Below are 15,339 nucleotides of genomic sequence, written 5' to 3' on the forward strand. Positions count from 1 at the left end.
TCCTGTGGGAGTTCCAATTCTGTTGGGTTTTCTCATAGATTAAATTATTCTGTATTCTATTGTCTTTTGTTTGTGTTTCATTTGGTAATCTTGTAAATAAGTTCTGTTTTGTTTCAAACTAAGTGATTGAGCCAGCTGCATCACTCCTGAAATATCTACTATACACCTGCTTCAAACAACTAACAAGATTAGGCTCCAGGCTACATTCTTGAAATGTTTTCAGGGGTTCTGGCCTGGTCCATAACAATTGTAAGCTAGCATGAAACATAAAAATAGATTGCTTCTAAAATAAAATAAAGATCTAAGAAAAGAAGGAGAATTGGGTATCAAAGTAAACTAGCATGGAACATAAAAATCGATTGCTTCTAACAAAGAACTGTGAATGCTGGAAATCTGACAAGAAATCAGAAAATGCTGGAGAAACTCAGCAGGTCTGGCAACAACTGTGGAGATGAAAATAGACTTAATGTTTCAGTCCAGAGAATCTTTGTCAGGACTGAAAGCAAATAGGAAAGGATCGTGTTTACGCTGATGATTTTGGAGGTTGCGTGAGGGGTTGGGACAGTGCCAAGAGAAACATAAAGAAGGAAACAAAAGGATTATGATGATAAACTGAGAGAGCGAGGAATGCTGATAATGAGAAGTATAAATGGCTGGTTGTGCTGTGCCCATACAAAACAGGATCTAGGGTTGTGGGGTTGTGCAATCAATGCTGAGGAGTTTGTTCACATTCTGAACTGAACTGAGACGAATTTCTTTATTGAGAGTGTGAAGAATGACTGGAATTCTCTATCCCAGAAGGCTGTGGAGGATCAGTAATTGAGTATGTACAAGAGAGAAATAAATAGAGTTTTCAATATTTAAGACATTAAGAGATAAAGGGATAGTTCAGAAAAGTGGTATTGAGATAAAAGGTCGGTAACAATCTATTTGAATTGCAGAATAGATTTTAGGACCATAATAATCTACTACAGCTTCTATTTCCACAATTTCTGTTTTCATGTGGCTTATCAACCTACTATTCAGTTGGAAGGTATGTGATCATCTACCTCAGCTCCACTTTCTTGCACTGTTATAACCCTTAATTTCCTTATTACACCAATGTCCATTATACCCCAACTCGAATATATTAAAAATATGCAAACCACTGAACATCCGTGGTCCTTTTGGGTTCAGAATACACAATGTTTCAAGCAGGAAAATGGCTTGTCAAGGTGATCAGATTGAAACAAGGACCTCTGTCCTGGTCTGTTAATTGAAGTGTTTAAAAGTTTCACAGGGTTTTCCCTTGCAAATTTCCCTTCACAAATTGTTGAACTACTTTCAGATTTGTTTGTCAGATGTCATTACCATTCAAACCACGAACAAAGCTTGACTGAGATGTTTTTGTAATCTTGTGGTTTCTTTTAAATTTGAGACAAATAAAAATGATCAGAAAATAAATGTTAGGGGAAACTTTCAAATGGCCAAAATAGCTGGATTGGTTTGTTAAAATTAGTTATTTGTTGAGCCAGCTCCAGTTTGAACACAGAATCACATTTGACTCATTAAAATCAGGATATTCTTAATGTAGACAGGCAGTTATTTATCACTATTATTGTTTAGCACACCCTTATGAATATTTTTAGCCAACCCCCGTTCAGAGATGTTAAGTTACAATTCTGGACCAGGTGGACCTTAAACCCAAGTCTGATGGTTTAGAGATAGGGACACTACCACTGTACCACAAGAGCCCCTTTACTGCAATCTTTTCCTAATCAACCTGTGTATAATTCGAGATATGTTAATTGGATTCACATTCTGCCATCTGCCATGGCAGGATTTGAACCCAAGTCCTCAGAACATAATAGGCCATCACCTCCTCAGTTGCTGATTTCATATCCCCACTCCCCTGTTCACAACCGAACTCAGCCTTGCTCCCTCATTCATTACCCATCACTACATCCCTCCCAATCATTCGTTACTCCCTAAATTCCAGGGAGAGTGAACAACAATGCAACACAACTGTTTGGAGTGAGCAATGAGCAATGAACAAATCCCAAGCCCAATACTTGAATTATTTTAAAACATTTGAAGAATTGTTTTACTCAAATATGATTCATTTTATTTACCTTTTTCTTTTCGATGCAGTAAAATAACAGGCATTGCAAGTGTGGTGAGCATGTCCCTGAAGTTGCGGTGACAACAAATGAGTCATTGCAACATTACCATCTCATTTTTCTGATATTCATGGAATCTTTACAGCATGGAAACAGGCTATTTGGCCCACAAGTTCACACCATTCCTCCAAAGAGTAACCCATCCAGACCCATTCCTTGACTACCCTACATTTACCCCTGACTAATACACATAACCTACACATCCCTAAACACTATGGGAAATTTAGCGTGGCCAATTCACCTAACCTGCCTACCTTTGGGTTGTGGGAGGAAACCGAAGCACCCACAGGAAGCCCAAGCAGACACAGGAAGAATATGCAAACTTCGCACAAACTGTCGCCTGAGGCTGGGTCAAACCCAGGTTCCTGGCCCTGTGAGACAGCAGTGCTAACCAATGAGCCACTGTGCCGCCCACATTGGTTCTGAATTATGCCTCATCCTTAATCATGAAACTGAAAATAACACTGTCTCTCAATGCTGTAAATCTTATAAGGGATTCATTTTCCATCCTCGTGTCTCACTCTCTGTGTTGCTGTATGAAGCCTCTGCTACTGATGCTGTAGAAACATCTCAAAGTTCCGAAGCAGAGTGGCGTCGCCGTGTGTACTGGAACATTTACTATAAGCACAGTTTCTGTTTGAAATTATTTGGGGAAATTTGGATATTTAGGTTGCCAGAACTTCAAGGTCAGCCCCAGTTTGAAGAGAATGTCCGCAGACTGTAACATGGTGGAACTATACAACAGTTCACAGCCTTCTGCTGATTTGGGTTACATCTTGTGTGACTACTGTATTGAGAATTCAACACCAGCTGCAAAGACATGTTTGAAATGTGAAGCTTCACTTTGTGCTTTTCATTTGCAACCACATCTGCTCAAACCGCCCTTTAACGGACACATCCTTATTGAACCTGTAGCTGACCTTACGAGCAGACAATGTCCTGACCATAAGAAACTCTTTCAGTTCTACTGTGAAGATGATGCTATAAGTTTATGTAGTGCCTGTATAATACTGGGTAGACATAGGTCCCATACACTGCAGAGCCTGGAACAGACACAAGCCTCTATTCAGGTGAGTGATACAGTTCTTGATATTAATGGCAGTGATCTTCCTGATGATCAGCAATAATTAAAACAGATTACTGATGATGCTGAATTAATCCAGTGATTTCTTATTAGCCTTGGTTTACAGCTGATTGGTTTTTTGTAAGTCAGATTTGCTTCATCCTCTTTCTCTTACATCCTGAGAGAACGGGCTGGGCACTAGAAGGGGCACTGGACACTGAAGTGAGACTGAGACTGCCCCACTGGCATCAGCACTCCATGGCTCAGGGCTGTAGAGCAGTACATGTCAGATACTGTGTTACACTGGCGGATTCTGTCCTCTGAGCAACAAGGAGAAGGCCATCAGTGTTGGGTGGGAGCGAGGGAAGACCCATGGGGGATACTCAGTGGGTGAAAATACTCCAAAAGCACAAAGGAATTGTTGATTGAGAGACGTTGGTGCATCTGAATCTGTCTGGTTTTCCCCTCGCACCCCCAGTGTGTCACTGTGAAAAGAAGCAGGTTGTGTGTGCGTACTTGTGTGCATGCATGTATGTGTCTGTGTCTGTGCACGTGTGAGACAGAGAGAGAGAGATTGTTAAGTTTGTACACGGCGGGGAGCAGCTTGTTACTGAGAGCCGTAGAAGGGAATATATCTGTAGGGACTTGATGGGTTGAATAGGCAATAAAGGAGAAAGTGAGGACTGCAGATGCTGGAAAATCAGAGGCAAAAAGGATGGTGCTGGAAAAGCACAGCAGGTCAGGCAGCATCCAAACAGCTGGAGAGTCAATGTTTTGGGCATAACCCCTTCATCAGGAATGCCTGAAACACCAACTCTCCTGCTCTTCAGATATTGCCTGACCTGCTGCGCTTTTCCAGCACCACATTCTCATCTCTGAATGGGCAATAAGTGCTGGCACAGCCAGTGACACCGACACCTCATGAATGAATAGAAGGAAAATTCTGTATTGTAACCATTCCGTGATTCCGTTTCTAACCACAGCTAATCAGGTTACTCCTGGAAGCGAATCGTTTCTCTTTTATACTCCAGTTTGAATCCCTTTCTGAACATTTTCTAAATGCCTTTCCAGAAAGAATTGCAGGCAGAGGTTGAGAAGCTTCAAGGAATCCAGCAGAATTGTTCCAGCAAACAGCGAGACTTGGAGAGACATGAAGCTGAAACACAGGTAGGCAAAAGTGGAACTGGAACTGGATTCACTCTGAAACATGCAGCCAGGTATCATAGAATCCCTACAGTATGGAAACAGGCCCATTGGCCCAAATCATCCACACCGACCCTCCAAAGAGTAACCTTACCTTATTACTCTACATTTACCCCTGACTAATGTACCTAAACTACACATCCCTGAATGCTATGGGCAATTTAGCGTGGCCAATTCACCTAACCTGCACATCTTTGGGTTGTGGGAGGAAACTGGAGCACCTGGAGGAAACCCACAGACACGGGGAGAATGTGCAAACTCCACACAGACACTTGCCCGAGGCTGGAATCGAACCCAGGTCCCTGGTGCTGTGAGGTAGCAGTGCTAGCCACTGTGCCGCCAAGAAATGAGGACTTGTCCAATTTGGGCAAAATTCTAAGGAACTACAGGGGAACACAGGAACGGCAATTAGCCATTTACAGCTTCAGGCCTGGTCTGCCTTTCAGTGGGATTACAGCTGCTCTGCCTTTCAGTGAGATGCTGATCTGTGGCCTAACTCCATCTTTATACCAGTGCCCCAAACTCCTAATGACCCTGATTGATAGAGTCCTGTTAATCTCAAACTTAAAATTAACAATTGAGGTAGCACCATCTACTGTTTTCAGGTTTGAGTTCCAAATGTTTACCAGGCTGTGTGTTTCTAAATTTCACTCCCAAAAGGTTGATATCCCATCATCCTACATTCCCTAACCAATAGAAATATTTTCTCTCTATTACACTTTCATCTCACCTTAAAACCTTGTAAGGTCAACCCATTCACTCCTTAACTTCTTAAATTCTAGTACATAAAATCCTGGTTTGTATAAACTCTCCTCATAACTTAATTCATGGGGGTTCAGAACTCAAGATAACACTGGTGAAACTACCTAGGATACAAGGAGTTTTCCCTCCCAGTGGAAACCACTCTGCCCCACCCCCATAGCTTATTTATCTTTAGCAGTGATGCAGCAATATTCAAAAATAGCTGACATGTCCCTGAAAAGTGCCATGTTCTCAGGGTAATGGCTTTGAGGAAGGGCTGTTTGTAATGAGAGTTGGCTTTGGTTTCAGACACAAATCAATGAACTGAAAGGAGGTCTACAGAAGATCTTCTGTAAATGGAGGAGAAGACTGGAAGAAGGTGAAACATCCACATTGTCACTAATTGATAAGGAGGGTCTCCGCATTCTCTCAAAGATTAGAAGCTGTTCTAATGCCTTAAAAAAGAGGATGGATCTGATAACATCATTAGACAGGGAAAACCAGAACCTGGTACAGAAAGACCCTGTCTTCTTTATTCAGGTACATCTTCAATTTAAACAGGACCAGGGCCGGGGAATACAGAGTTTCTGTGAGGCTGGTGGGAGGGTAAATTGGTTGGGGCCCAGCACTGGATCTATCCCTTGGTCCTGCCCTTGGTGTGTTGATGTTCTCTAAGTCCCTGTCCTTCGCGTGTTGATACTATCCCAGGATGGACTATCGTGAAATGTGGGATTGTTTCTCATTCCTGGGTCTAGCCCCATCTACTGTTCCATTCGGAACTCTTTCCCCTCCATCCCAAATTCACTGTGTAGTTCCATTAGGTGGTTGCTTTGTTCATTGATTGATTTGATCTCCTCTCTTTATTCACAGAACTCGAAGCAGCTCCTTTCCAGGTAAGTTCCTCTCAGTCATTCAATAGCTGCTGCTGATAGGAAACCTTTCCCTTCATCTGGGAGCAGACAGGAAGTAGAATCACATCTTAGCACCTTTCCCAGAGATAGTGTTTTCACACAATGGGAACATAAAGTGATACTTCACTATGGTTTGAGGGGTTACTGGCTCGGACAGCTTGTGAGAATTGGGAGATTCTACCCATACATTGGCAAAACTCAGCTCAACCTCCCTACCACCTCTCTCCACTCTCCACTGCTTCTGAATTTTTACTTTACAAATTCAATATCCAGACTCAAATGAGCACAACTACCTCCAATCAGACATTCAGAAGCCATTTTACTCGGCCCATCCTTAGGCATTGGTTCAAACCCCTTTCCTGGTTACTACCTGAGGCTGAACCAAAATGTTTACAACCTCAGCATTTCTTTTGACCTGAGCTAAGCCCCAGATGGAAATCCTTTCCATGACCAAAGTCTTCTCTTCACATCTGTAAGCATTACCTGTCAACAGTCTCAATACATCTGTAGAAAATAGGTGCAGGGGAGTAGGCCATTCAGCCCTTTGAGCTTGCCCCACCATTTGATATGATCATGGCTCATCACTAACTCCATTCCTTGTTCCTGCTTTCTCTCCGTACCCCTTGATCCCTTTAGCCACCAGAAATATATATATAACTCTTCCTTGAAAACATTCAGTGTTTCGGCTTCATCCACTCTCTGTGGCAGAGAATTCCACAGGCTCACCACTCTCTGAGTGAAGACATTTCTCTTCATCTCAGTTATAAATGGCCTGCTCAGTATCCTTAGACTGTGACCTTGTTCTGGACTCCCCGGTTATCAGGAGCATCCTTGCTACATTTACCCTGTGTAGTCCTGTTAGAATTTTTTGGGTTTCTATGATATTCCCCCCTTATCCTTCTAGGGTCAATGTATACAGTTCTAACTGAGAGAAAGTGAGCACTGCAGATGCTGGAGATCAGAGTCAAGAGTATGGTGCTAGAAAAGCACAACAGGCCAGGCAGCAGCCGAGCAGCAGATGAATTGACATTTCGAGCATAAGCTCTTCACCAGGAATGAGCTCTTCATTCCTGATGAAGAGCTTATGTTCAAAACGTAGGATCTCCTGCTCCTCGGATGCTGCCTGACTGGTTGTGCCTTTTCAGCAGCACACTCTTTGACGTAACTGATACAGACTCTTCACATCCCAGGGATCAGTCCGGTAAATCTTTGTTGCATTCCCTCCATAACCAGAGCATCTATCCTCAGACAAGGAGACCAAAATTACAGGAGGTCAGGCAGCATCCAAGGAACAGGAGAATCGACGTTTCGGGCATAAGCCCTTCTTCAAGGCCATTCCTGAAGAAGGGCTTATGCCCGAAACATCGATTTTCCTGCTCCTTGGATGCTGCCTGACCTGCTGCGCTTTTCCAGCAACACATTTTTCAGCTCTCATCTCCAGCATCTGCAGTCCTCACTTTCTCCTAGACCAAAATTACACACAATATTCCAGCTGTGTTCTCGCCAAAGTCCTGTATAATCACAGCAAGACACCCCTGCGCCTGTACTCAAACCTTCTTGCGAGTACAGTCAACATACCATTTGTCTCCTTCACCATTTACTGCACATGCATGCTTAATTTCAGTTACTGTAGTACAAAAACACCCAGGTCTCGTTGTGCCTCTCCCTTTCCTGATGTATCACATTCAGACAATAATCTGCCCTCCTGTGTTTTCTATCAAAGTAGATAACATCAGATTTATCCACATTATATTTCATCTGCCATGCATTTGCCTATTCGTACAACTTGTCCAAATCACAGTGAACCGTCTCTGTGTACTCCTCACAGTTCGCCCTCTCACCCAGCTTTGTGTCATCTGTAAACGTGGGGATATTACATTTAGTTCCTTCATCTAAATCATTAATATATAGCGGAGGTCCAAGCGATAATCCCTGTGGTAACCGACAGGCCATTGCCTACAACTCAGAAAATAATTTGTTTATTCCTACCCTTATTCTCCTGTCTGCCAACCAGATCTCAATCCATGTCAGTACACTACCCATAATTCATTTGCTTTAATTTTACATGCTAGTCTATTATTGAATGTATTCTGAAAGTCCAAGTAAATGACATCGTCCAGCTCCCCCCGTCAACTCTACTAGCTACATCCTCAAAGTTCCAATAGATTTGTCGAGCAAGATCTCCTGTTTGTAAATCCATGCTGACTCTGTCCAATCCTGCAATTGTTTTCTAAGTGCTCTATATTAAATGTTTTCTAATTGAATCTAGCATTTCCCCCACTGCCAAGATCAGGGTGACTGGTTTGTAATTCCCTGTTTTATGTCGACCATTTTTTATAAATAGTGGTTACATTTACTGCCCACCAATTCTTTGGAACTGTTTCAGAGTCCATAGAATCTGAATGTATGACTCCAGTACATCCATTATTTCTAGGGTCACTTCTTAAACACTTTGGGACATAGATTATTGTTCCTGGGTCTTTGCCAGTCTTTGATCTAATCAATTTCCCAACATCATTGTCTTACCAATATTGATTTCATACAGCTCCTGCCTTTCTCTACACTCTGAATTTTCCAACATTTTTGTGTCATTACTTGTGTCCTCCTTTGTGACAAGAGAACTAAAATGTGTCTTTAATTGATACGCCAACTCTTTATTTCCTGCTGGAACTTCCCCGGTTTCTGACTGTATGGGGGCCCTATATTTGCCTTCAGTAACCTTTTCTCCTTGCATACCTGTAAAGACTTTTTCAATCTTGCACTTTCTGCAAGCTTACTCTGTTTTGCCTCCTCTTAATCAATCCCTTTTGCTGAAACCGAAATTGCTCCCAATCCTCAGGTCTGATGTTCTTTTTGGCCAATTTGCTTGCCCACTCACTGGATCTCATGCTATCCTCATTTCTTTTATGAGTCATGGCAGGGCCACCTTTCCCATTTAGTTTTTGTGTCAGACAGGAATGAACAATAGTTGCAGTTCATCTGTGCACTCTTTAAATATTTGCCATAGCTTATTCAATATCATGTTGAGATTTATGACTCTAGTCTTAGAATCAACAAAGTTGCTTTCTATCTTAATGTGAAATACTATCATAATATGGTCATGGGAGAAGGGGCCCTCAGGTGGTGGGTGGGAGTTCTGATGGAAAACGTAAGTGCAAAGGTGAAGGCGGTGGAAGAAAAGCTCGAAGTAGCAATGTGTATGGAATTCGTTGACCTGGGAGCGTAGTGGGATGAAGGTGAGACCTTTACTGAGGACTGATCATTCATCTTCAGTGAGGGGGAGGTCTGGGGTGGTGGAGAGGTGGGGGTGGATGGTAAAAACTTGGCAGGGCTGGGAGCTGGTGTATAGCTGGAGTTGGGGGTAGGGACGGAAGCTGTCTCTGGAGTGGATGCGGTCAGACGATCATGAGTGACGTCACCAAAGGAAGTGACATAAATCAGAGGAGTGGAAACGGTGCATCTGGTGCCAACCGGGGTGGGGAGTGTAGAAGTGATGTTCCATCCGACGTTCATGGTGTCTTCAGCTGTGGAGGTGACATGGTCAGCAGGGCTGGGGGCTAAAGTGGAACGTTCAGCGGTAACCGTGGGAGCAGAAGTGACGTGACAGGCAGCCTTCATGGAGGTTTTGGCGGCAATGGTTCTGACAGCCTTCACGTTGGCAGTAGAGTAGGCGGTGGCCGCAGTCCGTGGGAGGCGGGGCAGAGGTAATGTCATCATTTGCAGCGGTAGTAGTGGCCGCATGGACAATGGCGTCCGACCAGTTCCGGAGGCCGGGAGAGGAGTCTGGAATGATCAAGGAAACCTGGGTTTGGAATTAAGTATGTGAGAGTTTGGTGTACTTACATTCCTCAATGTTGATAAGCTGGAGAAAAAGCATTTGTTGAGTATTTGGATCCTTCTCAGGATGAAGAACAGCAGAGGTCCTTTGCAGGCCTGGGAGACTGTGGCCCTGAGTTAGAGCAAGGCTGACTGTAGGGAAAGTAGGTGGCAGCACCTGGCTGCGAGGGTGGAACGGAGGATCCGGAGGTAGAACCCTTTCTGGAGGCTTTGGAGCTGCTGTCGATAGTGGTTGTCTTGGTCAGGTCCAAATTGTGATGGTCTGAATGTAGTCTGGACTCCATGCGGGATAGGTCATTGCATAGCCAGGCGCTGAGGAGGGGGATGTGTCTGTCATAGCGGATCTGCTTCAGGGCGTGGCTGAAGAGCTTCAGGCAGAAGAGATGACCTGGGGGATGCAGTGAGAGAAAGACTCACTGACATCCTTGTAGAGGGAGGAGGAGAGCTTCTGCAAGGTGTGCATCTTTGGAAGAGACTTCTCAGTAAGGTTAGAGTGACTAGGAGAACGTGAGGACTGCAGATGCTGGAGGGTCAGAGTCGAAACGTGTGGCGCAGGAAAAGCGCAGCAGCTCAGGCAGCATCTGAGCAGCAGGAGAGTCAACGTTTTGGGCATGAGCCCTTCATCAGAAATGCTATAATCACATTCCTGATGAAGGGCTTATGCCCAAATTGTCGATTCTCCTGCTGCTCGGGTGCTGCCTGAGCTGCTGCGCCTTTCCAGCACCACACTTTTCAACATGTAAATAAAGGCTGATCCTTGACTAAAAGAAGTGCAGTGCTAGTCCAAGGCAGCAGATCACCATCTTCGAGACTGCCTGGATACAGTGGACTGCACCGTATTCATGTACACAGTGGAAAACCTAGACAATTACACTGCCACCATCACGGACTTCATTAGCAAATGCACTGTGTACCAAAGAAGTCACTCCGAGTGTTCCCCAACTAGAAACCTTGGATTCTTTAAGAAATCCACTCCCTACTGAAAACTAGATGTGCAGCAGATGACCTAGACCTGTATGGCCTCTGTAAAACTTTCAGGGATGTCAAGAGGCTGTACCGGACCAAGTCAGAGACCCAAACCAACCAAAGAGACTCCCGCTGGCTGTGCCAAGGCCTAAACAACATTATCGGATACAATATGAAGCTGAGCAAGATAGCGGACAATGACACACCCCTCCCTGATGCACTCGATGCTTTCTACGCTGAGTTGGAGCAGAATGCAGTGCGCCTGCCCCAACAGCCCACTGTCACCACAGCAGACATCAGATCGGTCTTCCTGGAAGTCAACCTGAGGAAATCGATGGGCCTGGACAGACTGCCCGGATGAGCACTTAGATCCTGTGTGGACCAACTGGCGGAGGTATTCACCAACATCTTCAACCTCTCAGTCCTTCAAGCCAAAGTCCCCACCTCTTCAAGAAGACCATGATCATCCCAGTAACTAAGAAAGCACATGCAATATGCCCTAATGATAAAGCCCAGGAGCTCTGATCTCCATAATCATGAAGTGCTACGAAAGGCTGGCCATGGCTCACGTTGACTCTAGTCTCCCAGCCTCCCTCAATCTGCTACAATTTGCCTACCAATGTAACAGATCAACAGCGGACACCATTTCCCTAGCCCTGCACTCATCCCTAGAATATCTGGGCAACAACACCACCAACATCAGACTCATGCTCATTGACTACAGCTCTGCCTTCAACACCATTATCCCCTCCAGACTGATCTCAAAACTCTGAGACCTTGGTCTCGACTCTGCCTTCTGCAATTGGATCCTCACCTTCCTGAACCATAGGCCAAAGTCTTACAATCATAGAGTCATAACCATGTACAGCATGGAAACAATCCTTTTGGTCCAACTCACCCATGCCAACCAGATATCCTAAATTAATCTAATCCTACTTGCTAGCAGTTGTCTCACATCACTCTAAACCCTTTCTATTCATAGACCCATCCAGATGCCTTTTAAATGCTGTAATTGTACCAGCCTCCACCACTTCCTCTGGCAGCTCATTCTATACACGCACCACCCTCTACATGAAAATGTTGCCCCTTAGATCACTTTTAAATCTTCCCCCTCGCACCCTAAACCTATGCCTTCTAGTTTCAGATTCCCCCACCCCAGGAAAATGACCTTATCTATTTACCCTACCTATGCCCCTCATGATTTTGTAAACCTCTATAAGGTCACACCCCCAGCCTCCAGGGAAAACAGCCCCAGCCTATTCAGCCTCTCCCTATAGCTATCAGTGAAGATAGACGGCAGCACCTCCTCCACGATAACATGCAACACCAGAAACCCCCAAGGATGCATTCTCAGCATTGGTAAAACTAAAGAACTGATCATTAAGAGGATTACCTCAGCTTACAATAGGATCTTGACCAGATGGGCCAATGGGCTGAGAAGTGGCAGATGGAGTTTAATTCAGATAAATGTGAGGTGCTGCATTTTGGGAAAGCAAATCTTAGCAGGACTTATACACTTAATGGTAAGGTCCTAGGGAGTGTTGCTGAACAAAGAGAACTTGGAGTGCAGGTTCATAGCTCCTTGAAAGTGGAGTCACAGATAGATAGGATAGTGAAGAAGGTGTTTGGAATGCTTTCCTGTATTGGTCAGAGTATTGAGTACAGGAGTTGGGAGGTCATGTTGCGGCTGTACAGGACATTGGTTGGGCCACTGTTGGAATATTGTGTGCAATTCTGGTCTCCTTCCTATCGGAAAGATGTTGTGAAACTTGAAAGGGTTCAGAAAAGATTTACAAGGATGTTGCCAGGGTTGGAGGATTTGAACTATAGGGAGAGGCTGAACAGACTGGGGCTGTTTTCCCTGGAGCGTCGGAGGCTGAGGGGTGACCTTATAGAGGTTATAAAATTATGAGGGGCATGGATAGGGTAAATAGGCAAAGTCTTTTCCCTGGGGTCGGGGAGTCCAGAACTAGAGGGCATAGGTTTAGGGTGAGAGGGGAAAGATATAAAAGAGACCTAAGGGGCAACTTTTTCACACAGAGTGTGGTAAGTATATGGAATGAGCTGCCAGAGGAAGTGGTGGAGGCTGGTACAATTGCAACATTTAAGAGGCATTTGGATGGGTATATGAATAGGAAGGATTTGGAGGGATATGGGTCAGGTGTTGGCAGGTGGGACTAGATTGGGTTGGGATATCTGGTTGGCATGGACGGGTTGGACCGAATAGTCTGTTTCCATGCTGTACATCTCTATGACTCTATGAAAGAAAGGAGGAGAAATGCTCCCATCCACATCAACAGAGCTGAGGTTGAGAGGGTAGAGAGCGTCAACTTCCCAGGAATTAGAATAATTGAGAATCTGCTTGAACTTCCCATGTAGATGCAATGACCATGAAGGGACAACAATGCCTCTTCTTCCTCGGGCAGCTCAGGAAGTTTGGCATGTCCATAAGGACTCTCACTAACCTTTCCAGATGCAACATTGAAAGCACACTGTCCGGGTACATAACAGCCTGGTACGGCAACTGCTCTGCCCAGGACCATAAGAAACGACAGAAGGTTGTGGGCACAGCCCAGACCATCACTTAAGCCAACCTTCCATCCATGAACTCCATTTACACTGCTCATTGCTGCAGAAAGGCTGCCAACTACATCAAAGACCCACCGCACCTCGGTAATGCTCTCCTACAAGCTCTTCCGTCAGGCAGAGATACAGAACTTTGAACACACTCCCAGCAAGTTCAAGAAAAGCTTTTGTCCATCCATTACTAGAATAATGAATGGACTTTCTAACTTTAAATAATGCTGATCTTGCTGATGTTGCTCTTGCCTAATGCAAGCCCTGTGCGCTATAACCTGTTTAGGGAAGGTAAATTAATCCATTAAAAACTTACCTTGTGTATAGGCAGAACGCACATCGAGCAGGAGCAGACACAGACCAGCTGAATAAGTGAGGTAATATATTTGGGCAGTTGCTTTATCTGAAACATGACTATGGCAGTATCTCCCACCCACCCTCCTCCTCAAACCAAAAAAAAGATTTTGTGCGCCAATTCAGTAAGGTTACTAGATTTTTTTCACAATAGTCTCATTGGGAATTCAGAACAGTGGGAATGGATATTAGGGCAGTTGAATGCTCCTCCTGTAGATTGTGGAAGGTAAGGGTCACCACCCTAGCATTCCCACTGACTTCACCTGTGGGAAGTGCACCCAATTCCAGCTCCTCGGGAACCACATTTGGGAACTGGAGCCAGAGCTGCATGAACTTTGGATCATTCTGGAGGCTGAGGGGGTAATTGAGAGGAGTTACAGGGTGGTAGTCACACCTCAGGTACAGGTAGAAGGTAGATGGGTTATAGTCAAGCGACGGAAAGAGAAGAGGCAGACAGTGCAGGGATCCCCAGTGGCCGTTCCCCTCAATAACAAGTATACCAGTTTGGATACTGTAAGGGAGATCGACTTACCAGGGGTAAGCAATGGGGTCCAGGTTTCTGGCCCAGAGTCTACTCCTGTTGCTCAGAAGGGAAGTGGAGAAAGGAGCAGAGCATTTGTCATTGGGGACTCCATAGTTAGGGGGACAGATAGGAGGTTCTTTGGGAACGAGAGAGACTCACGGTTGGTGTGTTGCCTCCCAGGTGCCAGGGCCTGTGATGTCTCGGATTGTGTTTTCAGGATCCTTAATTGGGTGGTAGAGCAGCCCCACGTCATGGTCCACAAAGGGATGAGGGTGTAAGGTAGAAATTCAAGGAGCTCAGGTGGAAGCTTAGAGCTAGAACAAACAGAGTTGTTATCTCGGGTTTGTTATCCATGCCACATGATAGTAAGGTGAGGAATAGAGAGAGGAGTTGAACATGTGGCTACAGTGATGGTGTAGGAGGGAGGGCTTTGGATACCTGGATAATTGGGGCTCATTCTGGGATAGGTGGGACCTCTACAAATGGGATGGTGTGCAGCTGAACCAGAGGGGTACCAATATCCTGGTGAGGGGGGGAGGGGGGGGGGGGGGGCGATGATATTCGTTAATGCTCTTCGGGAGAGTTTAAATTAATTCAGCAGTGGGGGTTGGGAACCTGAACTGCAGCTCCAGTGTACAGGAGGTTGAGAGTAGTGAGGTCATGAATAAGGTTTCAAGGTCGCAGGAGTATACTGGCAGGTAGGAAGTTGGTTTGAAGTGTGTTTACTTCAACGACAGGAGCATCCAGAAGAAGGTGGGTGAACTTGCAGCATGGGTTGGTACCTGGGACTTCAATGTTGTGGCCATTTCGGAGACATGGATAGAGCAGGGACAGGAATGGTTGTTGCAGGTTCTGGGATTTAGATGTTTCAGTAAGATCAGGGAAGGTTGTAAAAGAGGGGGAGGTGTGGCATTGATAGTCAAGGACAGTATTACAGCGGCTGAAAGGACATTTGATGAGGACTTGTCTACTGAGGTAGTATGGGCTGATGTTAGAAACAGGAAA

The 15,339-nt window shown here is 44.9% G+C and overlaps 1 protein-coding gene across 1 annotated transcript in view; it reads left to right on the plus strand.

Moving 5' to 3' along the window:
- Positions 1–2,706: 2,706 nt before the first annotated feature.
- LOC122556854 (E3 ubiquitin/ISG15 ligase TRIM25-like) overlaps positions 2,707–15,339 on the plus strand; it is a 37,213-nt gene continuing 24,580 nt past the window's right edge. The window contains exons 1-4 of the mRNA XM_043704109.2: positions 2,707–3,229; positions 4,294–4,389; positions 5,476–5,706; positions 6,037–6,059. Coding sequence (XP_043560044.2) covers positions 2,867–3,229; positions 4,294–4,389; positions 5,476–5,706; positions 6,037–6,059 — 713 coding nt within the window. The 5' untranslated portion in view covers positions 2,707–2,866. The remainder of the gene's footprint in view (positions 3,230–4,293; positions 4,390–5,475; positions 5,707–6,036; positions 6,060–15,339) is intronic.

This window comes from Chiloscyllium plagiosum, unplaced genomic scaffold (assembly GCF_037043375.1).
Source record: "Chiloscyllium plagiosum isolate Xiang-an unplaced genomic scaffold, Cpla_swu_hap1 HiC_scaffold_16, whole genome shotgun sequence".
In the NCBI taxonomy this organism is placed as follows: domain Eukaryota; kingdom Metazoa; phylum Chordata; class Chondrichthyes; order Orectolobiformes; family Hemiscylliidae; genus Chiloscyllium; species Chiloscyllium plagiosum.